The sequence below is a fragment of the Babylonia areolata genome, chromosome 25 (assembly GCF_041734735.1).
Source record: "Babylonia areolata isolate BAREFJ2019XMU chromosome 25, ASM4173473v1, whole genome shotgun sequence".
NCBI classification, from domain to species: domain Eukaryota; kingdom Metazoa; phylum Mollusca; class Gastropoda; order Neogastropoda; family Buccinidae; genus Babylonia; species Babylonia areolata.
In genome coordinates this window covers 10,118,471-10,136,666 of record NC_134900.1, presented here as the reverse complement: position 1 = coordinate 10,136,666, position 18,196 = coordinate 10,118,471, and the positions used below count along the sequence as shown (strand labels likewise).

At 43.5% G+C, this 18,196-nt stretch overlaps 1 protein-coding gene across 2 annotated transcripts in view; it reads right to left on the bottom strand.

The window, feature by feature from the left end:
* Positions 1 to 11,563: 11,563 nt before the first annotated feature.
* The window catches only part of LOC143299523 (ankyrin repeat, SAM and basic leucine zipper domain-containing protein 1-like), an 18,843-nt gene continuing 12,210 nt past the window's right edge, over positions 11,564 to 18,196 (bottom strand). For both annotated transcript variants that reach the window (XM_076612788.1, XM_076612789.1), the window contains exons 10-12: positions 17,507 to 17,627; positions 16,273 to 16,377; positions 11,564 to 13,671 (exon numbers count right to left, since the gene is read on the bottom strand). In XM_076612788.1, the coding sequence (XP_076468903.1) occupies positions 13,447 to 13,671; positions 16,273 to 16,377; positions 17,507 to 17,627 (451 nt within the window). In that variant the 3' untranslated portion in view covers positions 11,564 to 13,446. The remainder of the gene's footprint in view (positions 13,672 to 16,272; positions 16,378 to 17,506; positions 17,628 to 18,196) is intronic.

Below are 18,196 nucleotides of genomic sequence, written 5' to 3'. Positions count from 1 at the left end.
AAGAGGACCCTCCCGCCCCCAATACCCCCCCCCCCCTCCCCGCCCCCCAACGCACCCACCACAGTGGCGGCGGCGGCGACTTTTGGCTACGGGCGGCAAGCTGTCATCGAGGATCAAGCGTATCGGATTGGTAAGGACATCAAACCGATCTGTCGGGGTGTGACCTATACCTTCTGTGGTAATTGCTGAAGCAACTTTCTGTCTTTCTTTCTTTCTTTCTTGAGGCTTCAAGCTTTTCTTGTTTGTTTTTTTTTTGTTTTATTTTGTTTTGTTTTGTAAGTCGTCGGCCAGTGTGCGCGCTCACGCTCCTTGGGGTAGGGAGGTAGTGAGGGGGGGTTGCGGGGGTGGTGGTGGTGGTTATAGTCTTGTTTATAGACGTACGTGTGTGTGTGTGTGTGTGTGTGTGTGTGTGTGTGGTGTGTGTGTGTGTGTGTGTGTTGTATTGTGTTCGTTATGTGTGTGTGTGTGCGTGTGTGTGAGAGAGAGAGTTCGTTCGTTGTGTGTGTGTGTGTGTGTGTGTGTGTGTGTGTGAGTTCCTTAAATATATTATATATATATGTGTGTGTGTGTGTGAGAGAGAGAGAGAGAGAGAGAGAGAGAATGAGAGAGAGAGAGAGAGTTATGTGTGTGTGCGTGTGTGTGTGCGTGTTCCTCCAGGTTTTTGGGTGGTCCTGTTTTGTGACTAACGATGGCCAAGGAGACATAATACGGCGTTACCGATCGTTTCGCACCTCTTCGTGAAGGTTGTCATTCAATGCCTGTTAAAAGAGTGAGAAGTTTAGGTTAAAAAAAAACAATGATAAAGAAAAACAAAAGTGAAGGGGGAGGGAGGTTGAAGGGATGCGGAGAGTGTATAATTATATGTGCGGAGAGTGTGTGTGTGTGTGTGTGGTGTGTGTGTGTGTGTGTGTGTGTGTGTGTGTGTGTATTTACTGTCCGAGTGATATTTATTCCAGCAATATTAGTTTCAGCAAAAGTTATTTATGAATGGCTCTTCTTTCTTTTCTTTTTTTTTTTCTTCTCCATTTTAAGATTTTTTTTTTTTTACAAGAATCACGGCCATGTCAATTATCTTCTTTGTGTGAAAAATCGCTGTGCGTTTCCCTTCTAAGTTCTTTCACTGAACATAACTTTTAAGCAAAAGCGAGTATTGTCAACTTCAAAACAGCATGTCTCTGGGAGGTGTGGTCCGGTTTTGAATTTGACAATACTCGCATAATTTGCCGCGTCCGAACTATTAGATATTTTGCAGACTTGTGACCCTGAGGTCACTATGTGAAAATTTTCAATGAATTCGGTTTCTCTATCACTGAGAAAATACTTGTCAAAAAGCGGTTCACTTTTTGGGGGACACCCGATATTTTATATATATATATATATATAGAGAGAGAGAGAGAGAGAGAGAGAGATTAATCGCAGAGAACATTTATAAACTTTTTTTTTTTTTCTTTTTTCTTTTTTTTTCCATCCGGTTTCATTAGTTTGATTAAAACTATCACTACCAAACCACTTTCACTATAACTTTTCATGTATGGTTTGTGTGTTTCTGGTGTGGGGTGGACGGAGGAGGAGGAGGAGGACTGGGAAGGAGGAAAGGAAGGATCAGACGATAATTATATCGGTGGCAGAGAAAGCAGAAGCCGGCTTCGCGCGAATAAGTCGTGCATGAACAGTTGTACTATCACACCTTTGATACAATCAGGGGGGCTGTTTGTGTGTCAGCCAAGCCTGCCGTTTGGTGGTTAACCAGGCGCTTTGCTGCTGCTCCCTACCAAGTCATCATCCTTCAATGGATCTGCACCTTGACGTGACCACATGGCGGGGGGGAGGGGGGTAAGGGGGGGGGGACCAGGGGGGGGGGAGGTGAGGGTGATGGGGGGGAGAGGAGGAGAGGGAAAGCAAAACACCCCGAGCACTTCAAAAGCGCAGGTACTTGTCTTTTTTTTTCTTGTCTTTTTTGTCTTTTTTTCCCCCTCCAAGTATCCCCCCAACACCCCCTCCACTCTTTCACGATCACGTCAAACTTGCACAACAGTGCGATAAAACCATGGATATGTTGGGGGGGAGGTCATTCGCTTGAGCAATGAACAGGTGGACCGGCCTGAACGGATTGACATCAAACTTGTTTGCACCGTGTTTGTTCTGTCCTGTTCCTTTTGTGGTCTGCGGCCGTTCACGCCTCGTTGTTGGCCAAGGGGCTTCCCTCTGTACAGTACAGTACACGTTGCAGGCTTTGATCTTGGCGGCGGTTCCCGCGGGCTTGGCTTTGATCACTGACTGCTACCGCTACTGCTCCTTCTTTTGATGTTTTACCACTTTGACAACCCCGCGGCCCTTGTTTTGCATGGTAACTCCCGTCTTACAGACAAAACAAAAAGGTGTGAAGCTGTTGCTGAAAGCTATAGAGGTGTGATGTTGATTTGTTTGTTGTCCATGATACTGTTGACAAAGTAAAGCACGTGGCACTCAACTGAGGACAATTTAATCAAGCTGTTACTGGAAGCTACAGGTGTGAAGTTGTTTTGATTGTTATCCATGATACTGTTGACAAAGTAAAGCACGTGACACTCGACAGAGTGACAATTTAATCCAGCTGTTACTGGAATTTACAGGTGTGAAGTTGTTTTGTTTGTTATCCATGATACTGTTCACAAAACAAAGCACGTGACACTCGACAGAGTGACAATTTAATCCAGCTGTTACTGGAAGCTACAGGTGTGATGTTGTTTTGATTGTTATCCATGATACTGTTGACAAAACAAAGCACGTGACACTCGACAGAGTGACAATTTAATCAAGCTGTTACTGGAAGCTACAGGTGTGATGTTGTTTTGATTGTTATCCATGATACTGTTGACAAAACAAAGCACGTGACACTCGACAGAGTGACAATTTAATCAAGCTGTTACTGGAAGCTACAGGTGTGATGTTGTTTTGTTTGTTATCCATGATACTGTTGACAAAGTAAAGCACGTGGCACTCGACAGAGTGACAATTTAATCCAGCTGTTACTGGAATTTACAGGTGTGAAGTTGTTTTGTTTGTTATCCATGATACTGTTCACAAAACAAAGCACGTGACACTCGACAGAGTGACAATTTAATCCAGCTGTTACTGGAAGCTACAGGTGTGAAGTTGTTTTGTTTGTTATCCATGATACTGTTGACAAAGTAAAGCACGTGACACTTGACGGAAGACAATTTAATCCAGCTATTACTGGAAGCTACAGGTGTGAAGTTGTTTTGTTTGTTATCCATGATACTGTTGACAAAGTAAAGCACGTGACACTCGACAGAGTGACAATTTAATCCAGCTGTTTCTGGAAGCTACAGGTGTGATGTTGTTTTGATTGTTATCCATGATACTGTTGACAAAACAAAGCACGTGACACTCGACAGAGTGACAATTTAATCAAGCTGTTTCTGGAAGATACAGGTGTGAAGTTGCTTTGTTTGTTATCCATGATACTGTTGACAAAGTAAAGCACGTGACACTTGACGGAAGACAATTTAATCAAGCTGTTACTGGAAGCTACAGGTGTGATGTTGTTTTGATTGTTATTCATGATACTGTTGACAAAACAAAACCACGTGGCACTCGACAACGGACAATTTCATTGCCTCTGAGGACAATACAGAACTACTGTCAAGCTTTGAAATCCCAGTAAAGAACTTCTACAAATAGGCAGGTGAGTAATGGCTGGCCACATAAACAGCCTCACAGTTTTGTCTCACACATCTGAAATGTTCAGAATGAAATATCTGCTTGGAATTCTGGAAAGAAAGTCGCCTCTGGCTCGAAATAAATTACAAGTGATATCATCAAAGCACTCTCGAGATCAGTCATGACTGACATAACTGCTAATTATCAGAAAGACTAAATGCGTTCCTGGATTAATTTTTGCAACATCGATGGATACGAAAATGTGGATACTTATTTACTGCATTACCGCGGTTTTTTGTGGGTTTTGTTTGTTTTGTTTGTTTGTTTGTTTTTAGTTGTTGTTGTTGTTGTTGTTGTTTGTGTGTGTGTGTGTGTGTGTGTGTGTTTGTGTGTGTGTGTGTGTGCTGTCGTTGTTTTTTGTTGTTGTATTTTATTGATTCTTTTTATTGTTTTAGTTTTGTATTTTCTTCTTTTTTTTGTCCAAACACAAATATGTCAGTTTACAAAACTTGACAATGGCGCCCAGGTCGTCGTAGTTCTAAGCTTCGGGAGTTCTTTGATGGTACAGGTTTCCCAGACCTTCAGGTACCCGCCATAACGGTCAGGCCTCGTGTGGCCCCAAACTCCACCCAGCCAGAGAACGCTTCAGCCGCACGTCGTGGTCTAAACGCCTCTGCCGGTCCAGTGCCCAGGATCAGAAGTCAAGGAGTCGGCGTGGTTAATCTCTGTGGGTGCAAAAACGGAAGAGAAATGAGCGGGTAAAGAGCTTTTGTCAGCCACGCTTTCATCCGTGATGAAAGCTCAGGGACTTTGCCAGAGTCAACAGGCCCAGAGAGAGGACGGGCCAGTGTCGTGGCCGGGTCAACATCGTCAAAGGCCACTTTTGACTGTTGGGCAACAAAGAAGGGAGGGGGGGGGGGGGGACGGGCTAAACGGTCCTTGTGGGCTCCCCTGTCAACACAGCCCGTGCCTCTTTGTCCCTTAAGGCTTCCCGCGGCTCTGTCTGTCCTCACGCCCATTCAAATCTGAAGGACCCCATTATAGTGATTCCGCCCGATTGGTGACAAAATAATCAGGGAGATTAAACCTCTCTCTCTCTCTCTCTCTCTCTCTCTCTCTCTCTCTCTCTCTTGTCTTACTGTTTCTGTCCACTTACAACAACAAATCTCCGGCTTATGTGTGTCCGGGACCCGTTGAGTAGGCCTAGCTATCACCGAGAAGAACACTTGAGTGTACTGAGCTACCAAACTACTGACGTCGATAAGTATAAATAGACTGATTGTAACCTATTATCCATCACCCCCCACCCCCACCCCCTCCACCCCCCTCCCGCCGGCAATGAACAACTTGAATCTTAAGGGCGTAGAGAGAGAGAGAGGGTGGGGGGGGGATAGAGGGATAGAGAGAGGTAAGGAGAGATAGAAGGAGAGATTGAGATAGAGAGATAGAGGGGGGGGGGGAGAGGGGGAAGGATAGAGAGAGAGAAACTTTGTCACTCAAGGACAAGATTTGAAGCATTGCCTTCTCTTCCAATCCGTTTTTGTGACAATAACAATAACGACACAATAATAATTTGGTAAATACTACGACTTCTACAAATGATAATAATCATCACAGAGAGAGAGAGGGGGAGTATTCATATAGTTTATTCAAAACGTACATGAATATTGTGGGTGTGGGAAGTAAGTCTCTCAGAGGAGCGCTAGTGATAGTGTGTGTGCGTGTGCGTTTGTGTATGTGTGCGTGTGCGTATGTGTAAGCGTGAGAGTGATGTCGCGCGCGCATGTGTGCGTGTCCACGCGCTGGCTGAACAACTTGAATCTTAAGGGCGTAGGCCAAGTTTGATCATTGAACTCAACTGCATGCACAGCTTGATAAGGTGATTTCGAATAACCAGGCGCCAAACACAGAAACTGCCGTTCTCGAAGCCAACCTAACAGTGGACTATACTGTATGTTCCATTCGGCGGTGCCAGTCTAGGGTCAGATACGCCCTCTCTCTTTCTCGGACTGATTATTCCCGTAAACGTCAGCCGTATCACCTAAGGTAGTCAGTATCGATGTCAAACCCGATCTAAACTTTCACCCCATTTGCATGGACATTTACTGAGAGATCAGCAGGAGTGATCATAGAGTTTAGGGAACCTGTGTCAAAGCACGATCAACAGTAGCCCTTCCGTGAACACCATGGGTGGTATTCAAAAGACCATCGTACCTGCCGGTAAAGGTGTACCTGCGGGTAAATGTACATAATAAGGCAAGACAAACTGTTAGGGTTCGTCCTAGTTTGCCGACCAAAACCCTGTGATCATACTTCCCACAAAGTTGGTGTTGAGCACGGAAAGTCGACTGTACCCATACAGGCTTACAGTCCACACCATATTACACATCGTGTGTAGGCTACTAGCGGATGTTTTTAAAATCTCCCCGACTATACAGATACCCGCCACCACCACCACTACTATACGCTTGAAATCAGAAAGCCGACTTTCTCGCTACCCTCGTCGTCAGTTTCGTTTCCACGCGGTCAACTCCGATGAAATGCACGGTCATTGCTCCATCCCTTCTCCTTACCTGGCTGGCACTCTCTGGGAGGTGTGGTCCGGTCTGTTGACCAAAGAGGACCGGCCGCACGGTGTCCACTCCAGATGGAGTCAAAGCGGTACAAAAAAAAAGTGACCACACGTACGCGAGTGTTATGTCGGTCGTTTTTCTTTTGTTTTTTTGGCTTTTTTTTTTTAAGCTGTAGCCTACTTACTACACGCTTGAGTCAGCGTAGGGTTTTGAACCGTGCTGATGACTCATGATTTGCGAATGAACCGAACCCTCGTGTTAAGTGAAAACAACGACAAAAACAACAAACACGAAAAGTACAACAACAACAAAAACAACGGCGAAGGAAAACGTCACACTTTGACATATATGCACACGTATACATACATAATAGATGACACTCTCGTGTCTTTTTTTTTTTTTTTTTTTTTCAGTTAAAACAGTCAAAATCCTTCTTGATCGCGTTAATGTCAAACTGCACTACGCTACGCTACACTACACTACACTACACTACGCTACACTACACTACACTACACACTACACCGCTACACATGCTCTTTTACTTCCTGCAGCACTACACTTCCTTTCGTTCCTTCCTTTTGTCCACAGTAGCAGCAAACTCCGAGTCTTGGGGGGGGGGGGGGGGGGGAACTTAAGAATGGGTTAACTGGACGCACCCCGAAATTGTATCGCTATTCGAGAAGGAATCGAGGAGAGTAAATTGCATGTCGTAGGCCGTGTTCGACTGATTGAACAATGCCCCAAATATGTGCACGTTGAAAACGAAATTTATTGATAAGCTCTTGCATTATCGAAACTTTGGAGCAGGTTTAACTCACTCAGTACAGCCAGTCCTCTCTTCTCCTCTACACAGACCCCTCGGATGTCCAGTGGGTGTCTGAATGACCCAACCTTTAGCTTCCGTCGTCAGAATTGTGGTGTTCTTTGTCAACATTCACCTCTTCAGAAAAGAGCCTTCCGCTTGCAATATTTTAATGGTGGTAATTGGGGTGAAACGCTGTTAACGTCTTCTCTTTCGCCGTTCGTATGGAGAGAGTTAACCTGTCCCCTAAAAATGCGGTCTCTCTGCAAAGCACACCTGTTTGCCCTCAGCAAAAACTACACAACAAACGGATTCACCATGTTTATTTCTGCTTCATGGGCAGTAACCATTGGCAGGTAGTAAGGGCGAACTTGCCTTCAGGCTTAAAGGGCCGCGGGTTTAGGTTCCAGCGCTCCTGAATACCGGATACTCCTTAATTAAAACAGACATAACAGATGGACGAAACAAAACGAAACATTGCATCATAATTATTATTACTGTCATTACTGATATTATTGTTGATAATTATGTTTAACATTTCTATTTACATAATAATAATAATAATAATAATAATTATCATTATCATTATTATTATCGGTGGTGATGGTGACCGTAATGTTGGTGTTTTCAGTTCACTTTTCATTGTTGACTGGGCGTGTTCTTAACTGAAGACCATGTTGTGACCTCAAATCTAATCGGTCGGCTGATTTGTCCGAGAGAGAGAGGGTGGGGGGGGGTAGAGGGATAGAGAGAGGTAAGGAGAGATAGGAGGAGAGATTGAGATAAAGAGATAGAAGGGGAGGGAGAGAGAGGGAGAGGGAGAGAGAGAGAGAAACTTTGTCACTCAAGGACAAGATTCGAAGCATTGCCTAGTCTTCCAATCCGTTTTTGTAACAATAACAATAACGACACAATAATAATTTGGTAAATACTACGACTTCTACTAATGATAATAATCATCACAGAGAGAGAGAGGGGGAGTATTCATATAGTTTATTCAAAACGTACATGAATATTGTGGGTGTGGGAAGTAAGTCTCTCAGAGGAGCGCGAGTGATAGTGTGTGTGCGTGTGCGTGTGTGTATGTGTGCGTGTGCGTATGTGTAAGCGTGTGAGTGATGTCGCGCGCGCATGTGTGTGTGTCCACGCGCTGGCTAAAATCAAAATATTAAAACTTTCCTTCCCTCTCCTCCCAGCCTTCTTTCCACCACCGACCACCCCCCTCTCTCTCTCTCTCTCTCTCTCTCATTCACTTTCACGGCACCCCAAAGTCTGCACCTGAACATAAAGACGCCAAATTCTTCACAGTGAACGCAAAAATACCAAACCAACACCTGCAGTCAAGTCCACCAGAACGACAGGAACACCTCTGAACTGCAAGATGAGAATTGAAGGGGGAAGAAAAAAGAGGAAAAAAAGAAAGAAAAGTGACCTTTATCTTGACAACACATCAAAAGCGACACCAGCCATGATTTGTGTTGTGTGTGTGTGTGTACGTGTGCGCTTGCGTGTGCGTGTGTGTGTGTGTGCGCGCGCGCGCGTGTGTGTGTTTTAAACCAAGATCTATTGCTGGGTATTAAAACGCTTTCACGACCACGAAGCGAAACTGGAAGAGAATTCTGTACAAAGGAAGCAAAGTTTACCAGGAGGTCATAAACCGAAATGGATGAGTCTGAACCTGGTCCACAGATCAACTTGCAAATCACACAGTTTCGCCAGTCCATGGTGTGATGCCAGTGTCGTAAAGAAGAGAGAAGGAGGGGCGGGGAGAGGGAGAGAGAGAGAAAAGGGGGACGGTTTGGGATTTAAAGAGTGACCAAAACACAAATAAATGTAAAACAAAATAATAAAAAGGCCTTCGAAACACGATTCATTCTCTCTTTTCCTTTTCAGAAAAAGAAAACGACGCACACACGAACTTTCGCTCATCATGCTTGTAGACATGTGTTTAGTTTTTTTGCGGAAAACTTTTTTTTTCCCCACCTGCCCGCCGTTGGGGGAAGGGGCGAGGGAACAATACAGCCTGAATCCAGATTCATCCTGTAACAACAACAGCAACAATATAGCTGCCTACAGCAAAGATGATGTTCCATGTGAAATTTCCGTTTGTTGAAAATGAACACAGCACTGCCCTAGCTCGATTTCTCTGCACGCGAGGCACTCCTCTGGCACAGAGCCAGCGCAATATCACGATAGAAATCAGTCAAAAACATTTGTATTCATGACTCATCTTTTTGAGTTTACTTCAAGATAATAGCTATTTCTTTTTTGCAGGGCTCATTCCTTCATATTCTGACCATCTCTGACTCATCATATTTTGTCCATCATCATTTACTGGAATGATCATCACGAAGAAAAATATGAAAACTTGACCTTCAAAATAATTCTAAATGACAATTACATAGTCATAATTCATCAACTGAATTTTGTACAGTCATGTAATAAAACTGACAGGTCCGTGCATTATCATAAAGGGGGAAAAAAATAAACGCTTTCGCTACAAAATTTAGGAAAGGTGTTATAATGCTCATGTGGAGAGCATATTTCTACCAACCACTTCGTACTTAAATGCCGGAGCTTAAAAAGCATTATTCCCTTCTTTCTCTCTCTCTCTCTCTCTCTCTCTCACAGTTCCCCTGGCTTGTCATGATTTATATTACCACTGGCGCTTTCAACCCAGCCGACCACACTCAGAGCCAGAGCTGTTCTATCTTTTTTAAAATGATTTCAATGTGTTCGCTGATTATCATTGCATTAGTTTTGATGCTGTCCCAGAAGAACATTTGTGTTTGTTTGTTGTTTTTTGCTTGATGTTACTTTCCATTCTTAATCTTAGTTTCCTTTCTGTTTGCTTTTTGTTGTTTTCTTAATTATACAAACCCCCCCCCACCCCCCCCCCCCCCCCACCCCCCCCCCCCCCCCGCCCTCACCCCAACCCCCGCCACATACACAACACTCTCCTGGCCACATTCTGAAGCAGTTTACAGATTGGTAACATGAACTATTATCATTGTTTTTGTTTTTTTTTCAAAATGAAAATCAACAGATGAACGAAAAAAAGGTGGTCATACATGTGCATTATAGAAATGATTAGGAGAAACCACGCCACACAACCTATTCAACGCTTCATAAATGTTGCTTTTTTTACGTGTGTGCTTTTTTCTTTTAAAAATGAAGCTACATATCAGAGTCTTGTCACTTCATGTTGATAACAGTGACACAAATTAAATCTAACATTCTACAAATCATCACATCTTGGCTGGATAAATTTCACTCTTAGGTCGCAGAGAGGCAGAGGGAGAGACAAGAGATAACAGAAGACAAAATGATTTTAATGCCACGATTCTGGCAACAATAGTTACGGACACATATTCTTTTCACCCAGGCTGACAGTAATGCTAGCGTACAAACATACTGAATGATTCAGCGCTTGTAGCTTTTAGAGGCGTTTGATTGGCTAAGAGCGGACCGGGAAAAACAGGTCGTCTTTTACCTGTTAGCCGCGCGAAATTTGACCAAGCAGAGCAAACCGATAGGCCTAGTTTGCATCAGTTTGACATGGTACAGTGTATGACACTAAATGGTCATTTTAAGAGACACACAAAGAGGGCCGACAGAAGCCTCTGAAAACATCAAGCAATGAAGATGATAAAGGCTTTGATCCAACACTCCTCTTTCAAAAACATCCAGACATCATCACAAAAAAAAAAGTATTGAAAGCCATTTCCTTCAAATCTTCAAATTGGAAGGTCAGCCGTCATTACTGACTATTAATGACCTGTGTGCACAGAGTTGTCAAAAAAAAAAAAAAAAAAAAAAAGTCTATTATATAAACCTAATCAGAACCTAAGCAGACCTATCTTCCTACCAGAGGGGGTGACAGTCAGAAAGAACATGTATACATATTCCCTCCCACCGTCACTCGCAGCGTCCCTCCGGAGGATCCTTAAAAAAATAATAAAATAAAATAAAAAATAAGGGACTAAACTGTGATCTTGTTCAGCTCCCTCTTGAAAGCTACCAAGGAGGGAGCCTCTGCTGCTGTTGCAGGCAGGGAGTTCCAGGCGGGGATGGTTGATGGGAAAAAACTGTATTTATAAGAGTCAGAGGAGGAGCTAAGATGGACAAATTTGTGTCGATGATTTGATTTTGTTTTACTGGATCCTTTCTTGAGAAATTTGTCTGGAGGGATGTCTACAATGCCATTGACAATTTTACACATTAGGGTTAGCCTTTGTCTGTTCCGCCGTGATTTGAGGGATTCCCATCCTAGTTCTTGCAGCATGGATTTTATGCTGCTGGTCCACCCAACTGATAATTCAATAATTCTCGTTTAATTGTTGCAAAAAAAAAAAACTTGTGGAAAGACATCTTTGTTCAAAACACAAACACATGTTAAACCTACACAGGAAAATGCACATCCATGGCAAAATTCATTTGCATTTTTTCCTCTCGTGCTTTCATTACAAAAGCAAGACAACTCCAAGATATAGGATATGGTTTATCATGGACTGGTTTATTTCACCTGAATAAACTAAACATACAAAACAAGAACAAAAACAAGAAAAGAAGGACAAAAATGGTGCCAGGTTCATCAAAGATGTTTTCCAAGATTTAATAAGCATTCCTGACAATGTACACTTTAAAAAAATTGTTATCTGTAAACTATTAAACACAGCTAATATTCCTGCCACAAAATTGCAATCTTAAATGCTTCTTTCTGTACGAAACGAGAAAATAAGAAAACAAAACAAAACAACAGAACATAACTAAAAGGCAATACTGCATACAGTGTGTGTAACCTACAAAACACTATGTTTACAGTTTGAGCATTAGACCAGTAAACAAAGGTATAAAACGTGTCCATGAATTCAATACAACATATGCGTTGTCTTTCTCTCTTTCTCCCTCACACACACACACACACACACACACACACACACAAGCACGCACGCACACATGCACACACACACAAATTCTATTCATATCCCCCTTTTTCGTATAATACCTGCAGTGAAAAGATATTAAAGAAACACACACACATGCACGTGCACACACACACGCAAATTTCCGTTACTAATAAACCTTTAATTTCTACTGGAGCATGGAGGATTACAAAATTGTTTAACAAACACTTTGCCCAACGCCTGAACATATGAAAATAGCCAAGTTAGAAAATGGTGTCTCACAAAACTAAACATTTCCCAATTCTATACACACACACACACACACACCCCATACATACACACACACACACACACACACACAAGCACACACACACAATCTGACATAACTGTTCTTTCTTCTTTTTTTTTCCCATTATGTATCAGCGCAGCACTCATTAGTACCACAGCTCTGAACAATGAACAACATGATCTCAGTAAGGCAGATGTATAAATGCATGGATTGATTCATAAAAACATTATCAGCAACATAACAGAGCTGACCCACTCGAGCTCCAATGACCCACACATCCAATTAAGAGTGAAAATGAAAATTAGAAAACAAACAAAAAACAAATGGCATATCTAAACAATTTAGTACATGTTTAGAAATATGTTATCGACACCAAGCTGACAATCTGTCTACCCAGCAAGCCAACATATGTTAGATGATACATAACAGCAACAATACCAATTCAACAACAAGAACACCGGACCTCTGAGAAAATCAACCTCTGAACACTCAATGCCACCATCCCGACAGTCATGCCAAAACACTTCAAACGCACTGGTAACAAGTTCTCCAGAGAAAACGACAAGATCTGGGCCACAGCCACCATCACCTCCAACAGAACAACTATCAAAATTTTGAACATGAAATTGAGGGAAGCCATTGTTAAACACAGAAGGTGGATGTGACCTGACCAGCGTCCACCTCGCAACACCCACATCTTAGCTATGAAAAGTAAACACTACCACAAGTTTGCCTATCCCTGAGGGAAGTCTAGAGAGAAGCCTGAAAAGGTAGCAACATTATAAACTGCCAAGGATTCTGCAAACTACCATTCTTTTTCTTTTTTTTCTTTGTATGATCCTGACAACACTTTGTGATGCCAACTGCTCAAAATGTTCAGCTCACGCGCTTTGAAGATTGGTCAGTGCTGGTTTTGAACTGAGAGACACAGGTCAGTACTGGTTTTGTGCTGAGAAACATACACCCATAGAAGCGCTCACCACACAGATTCCACCTTCACTCTCCCCAACTTCCTACACACACACACACACACACACACACACACACACACACACAAAGCAAGGATGTGAAGAAAGACCGATGATATGTGGATTAAAACATGACGGAAGTCTATGAGTGAGGAACACCACAGCTGTGCACGTAGGAGACAACATCAAAACACAGCACTGCTAATTCATCAAAAAAACAAGCACGAATCTCACTCACTATCAACTACACAAACCCAAGCTTCGATGCAAGGCTAAAACCTGACCAAAACAGTCTGACTCCACTGATGAAGGACGTAGCACTGTCCGCCACACGATCTCTTCTCCACACAAGAAAAGCAACGGTGGATGCGCTAACTCCAATCAGAACCAGGCGGCCCAAACGAACTTTTCTTCTTCTGGCTGTTGCTGGGAGTTGATCCGGAATAGTGTATGTTCCAGTGGCCAGCTCCTGTGGAATCAGAAATCCTAGAGTCATGTGTGATGGAACGACTGATTGTTATAATACGAAAAAAAAACTTTGCTGTTAACAATAACAACAAAATCCCGACTGTGATAATAAGAACTTTACCATTACTGCATCCTGAGAATCATCTTAAAACTGTTCCAACCTCCTCTCATATAATAGCTGATCAGAGCTTTTAGCAGCCAGCCTGTGTGTATACAAGAGAAAATCAGGATTAACTCTTTCCATATGAATGGCGAAAGAGACAACGTTAACAGCGTTTCACCCCAATTACCATAATCAAAATATTGCAAGCGGAAGGCTCTTATACTGAAGACGTGAATGTTGACAAAGAATACCACAATTCTGACGATGGAAGCTAAAGGTTGGGTCATTCAGACACCCACTGGACATCCGAGGGGTCTGTGTAGAGGAGAAGAGAGGACTGGCTGTACTGAGTGAGTTAATGAGCTTTCATAAACAGTCTGACAAATACTATGCCAGAATATATCTTTCTGTTGCCAAAGAACAATTATTTTTTCATCATGCTGTATTTATTTTTAATCAGAAAAATTTGTGTATCACTCACCTGAGAGCTCTGAGCACATGAAACAAACAACAAAAAAAAGAAGAAGGAACATTCGTTTTGTTTCATGACTTATTTCAGGACTCTCAGCACTTCAAATGAAAGACTTTAAACTCCATGTGTACTTCCCGATTTCAATTTACAAAAACAGTCCTGTGGTGGTGGTGGTGAGTGTCCATCGAGATTGATAACGACCATCGTTGTCATCCAGCTGGGGGATGGGGGGAGGGTGGTGGTGGTGGTGGGGGGGGGGTGCTCATGAATCTATCTGTGAATGCGCATATGGCTGAATAGTTCAATCTGCGCACGAAATGTTCGCTGACTGATGGGGCAGACAAAGACAGGCATATCATTGTCAGGGAGCTTGTTTGCCCGTGACTTTCTGGCCTGCCTCTTCTGAACAGCTGCAGCAGTCCTGTTGGCCTCGCACAACTTGGCGCCTTTGTGCACAGCAGCGCACCATTTGTCACGGTCCACTGCAGATTCCTCCCAGGAGTCAGGGTTGATATCAAACGCTTTCAGAGAGACTTTCAGATTATCTCTGAAGCGCTTCTTCTGCCCTCCGTGTGATCTCTTCCCTTGTTGCAGCTCGCCATAGAACAGCCTTTTGGGCAGCCAATGGTCTGGCATGCGCGCCACGTGACCAGCCCAGCGAAACTGGGACTGCATCAGGATGATGAAGATGCTGGGAAGGGTGGCTTTTGCAAGCACCTCCGTGTCTGGGGTCCTGTCTTGCCACTTGATGTTCAGTAGCTTCCTGAGACATGTTGTGTGGAAGTGGTTCAGCTTCTTGGCGTGTCGTTGGTACACTGTCCAAGTTTCACAGGCGTACAGTAGTGTGGGGAGAACTACTGCTCTGTAGACCTTTAGCTTGGTCTCAAGACCAATGCATCTTCTGTTCCAGACATTTGCATAGAGTCTGCCAAAGGTTGCGCTTGCTCTTGCAATCCTGATGTTCACTTCATCATCGATTGTCGCATTTCGTGACAGTGTGCTGCCAAGGTATGTGAACCGCTCCACCGCACAGAGTCTCTGTCCGATGACTGTGATGTTGGGCTCAACGTGGGGTTTCCCTGGTGCTGGCTGATGGAGAACTTCAGTTTTCCTCATGCTGATGGTAAGGCCGAAGTTCCTGCTGGCAGTGGCAAACTTGTCAACGCTGAGTTGCAAGTCAGCTTCAGATCCAGCGTTGAGGGCACAATCATCAGCAAACAAAAAGTCTCTGATGATGTCTGTCATGACCTTTGTTTTTGCTTGAAGCCTTCTGAGGTTAAACAGCTTGCCATCTGTTCGGTACTTTAGGCCGATTCCAACATCGCCACCTCTGAAGGCATCAGTAAGCACTGCAGAGAACATGAGGCTGAACAGTGTTGGCGCCAGGACACGGCCTTGCTTGACACCATTTGTGACAGGAAAAGGAGCAGATGTTTCACCACTGTCCTGGACTCGAGCCTGCATGCCTTCATGGAATTGGCTGACCAAGGAAATAAATTTCCGAGGGCATCCGTACTTGGCCATGATTTTCCACAGTCCCTCTCAACTCACGGTGTCGAAGGCCTTAGTGAGGTCGACATAGGTGGAGAACAGATCAGTATTTTGCTCCTGACATTTCTCTTGCAGCTGCCTTGCAGCAAACACCATGTCGGTGGTTCCGCGCTCTTTCCGGAATCCACATTGGCTCTCAGGCAAATGACCTTGGTCAAGGTGTGCTGTGAGGTGGTTTAGCAGGATCCTGGCAAGTATCTTGCCTGCGATGGAGAGCAAGGAAATGCCCCGATGGTTATCACAGGCTTGCAGGTTCCCCTTTCGCTTGTACAATTGAATGATAGATGCATCTTTGAAATCCTGGGGGATCGTCTCTTCTTTCCACATGAGTGAGTACAGCTGATGGAGCTTCTCAATCAGCACAGTGCCTCCATCCTTGTAGACCTCTGCTGGTATGGAGTCTGAGCCAGGTGCTTTGCCATTGGATTTTTTACAAAAACAGTCCTGTACTGTTGTGTACAATACACAACTCTCACCTTAGACAGGATGGAATGAAGCAGACACAACTCTTTCTGCAGCTGATCCACATTTCTCTTGGCATCCCCTGTGTGAAGCAACAGCTGTTTGGGGTCTGCTGATTCCTGAAGACACATGTGTCAACATGTCAAAATAAAAATCCATGCTCTTACATGGCACAAATATCCACAGGATGCCAACTCCCTTCACAATCAGAAAGTATACAATCCAGGTAACTTGCCCACACAGGAGCAGTTTTTTTTCTTCTTTCTTTGGTCACTTTATTTGCAAAGTGAAGTTAAGAAAACACAAATAGTGCACAACACAAACAACATTATTATCTGGGGATTTTGTTCACACAGAATGAGTTTTGTCAATTTGCAAAATGAAGTCAACAAAACACTTCTTCTGCACAAATACCATCAACATTATTATAAGGGAATGTTGTCCAGTCAGAATGTTTTCAGTTGTTTTTTGTTGTTGTTTTTTTGGTCAATTCATTTTGCAAAGTAAAGTCTTAACACAAATAATACATAGTTACCACCAACATTATGTGAGGGAATTTTTTAATATTTTAAACATATCAAGAAAAAATAACTTCCCAGTCATATGTGAAGTCACATCATTGAAGAGACTGCTCACAACCATTCACACACACACACACACACACCACAAACTTAAACCACACACACACACACACACAGATACACACACACAGTATGAGGCTGCAGACGCTGCTTCAGGCAGGACTCATGTGACAGCAGCAGGAGTCAAAACTGCCAGACATGAGAACATGAAGACTTTCAAGTCAGAGCCCCCAAACAATAAGCCCCGGATAATGTTCTAGCTTTCACCTTTGCTAAGCTGTACCTAATTTTTTGCACGAAAGTTTATCACTCTTCAGATTTTTCCCCACGTGTGCTTCAGACTGCTCTTCCCATGGATAGCTTTAGTCACGAAAATTACTGAAACATGTTCTGCTAGAGCATTAGAACATACAATCTGATAGCTGTGTCCGAACTATGACCATCAGAAGGAGGCAACTGCTATCCCCATATAAGAGCTAGAATTTGATTATAGCAGCGTCTTGCCCAAGTCACATCCCCTCTCTCTTGCCCAAGGAGGCTTCATGGCAGTCAGCACTGGGACGAGTCCCCAGAGGCCTGGTACCAGGCCCCCAAGGCTGCAGCATATAAGTGGGTGGAAAAATAACACAGTACAACAGTGAAGGGCAGATACCCAGCATGGACTGACCTGACTGAGGGCCATGAACTGGGGATAGCGGGTGACGTTGTCCTTGATGTAGGTCACACTGCTGGTGATGAAGCGCAGGTGGGTCGACAGGTTGGCCACCATGGCTATGGCATCAGGACACCTGCACACACATGCACACACACACGCACACACACACACACACACATACATGCACACACATACACACCCATGCACACACACACACACATACACATACATGCATACACATACACATACATGCTCACACACATGCATACACACAATCAAACCACCATAATATTTTTATGTATGCCACACACAGCTGTTTTGTCTATGTCATGTGCCTGTGTATGTTTCACTGTAGCATTTGGATACCTGCACACGCACATTCAAACAACCATCTCTGTGTACCATATAACGATGTTTTGTCTATCTCATGTGCCTGTGTATGTTTCACTGTAGATTAGGACACCTGCACACACACACACACTCAAACAACCATCTCTGTGTACCATACACACACACAGAAATCTGTTGTGATAAAAAGAAATACAAGTACAAATATATAGATGTTTTGTCTATCTCATGTGCCTGTGTATGTTTCTCTATGGCATTAGGACACCTGCACACACACACACACACACACACACGCACACTCAAACAACCATCCATGTATGCCATACATAGCTGTTTTGTCTAGATTATGTGCCT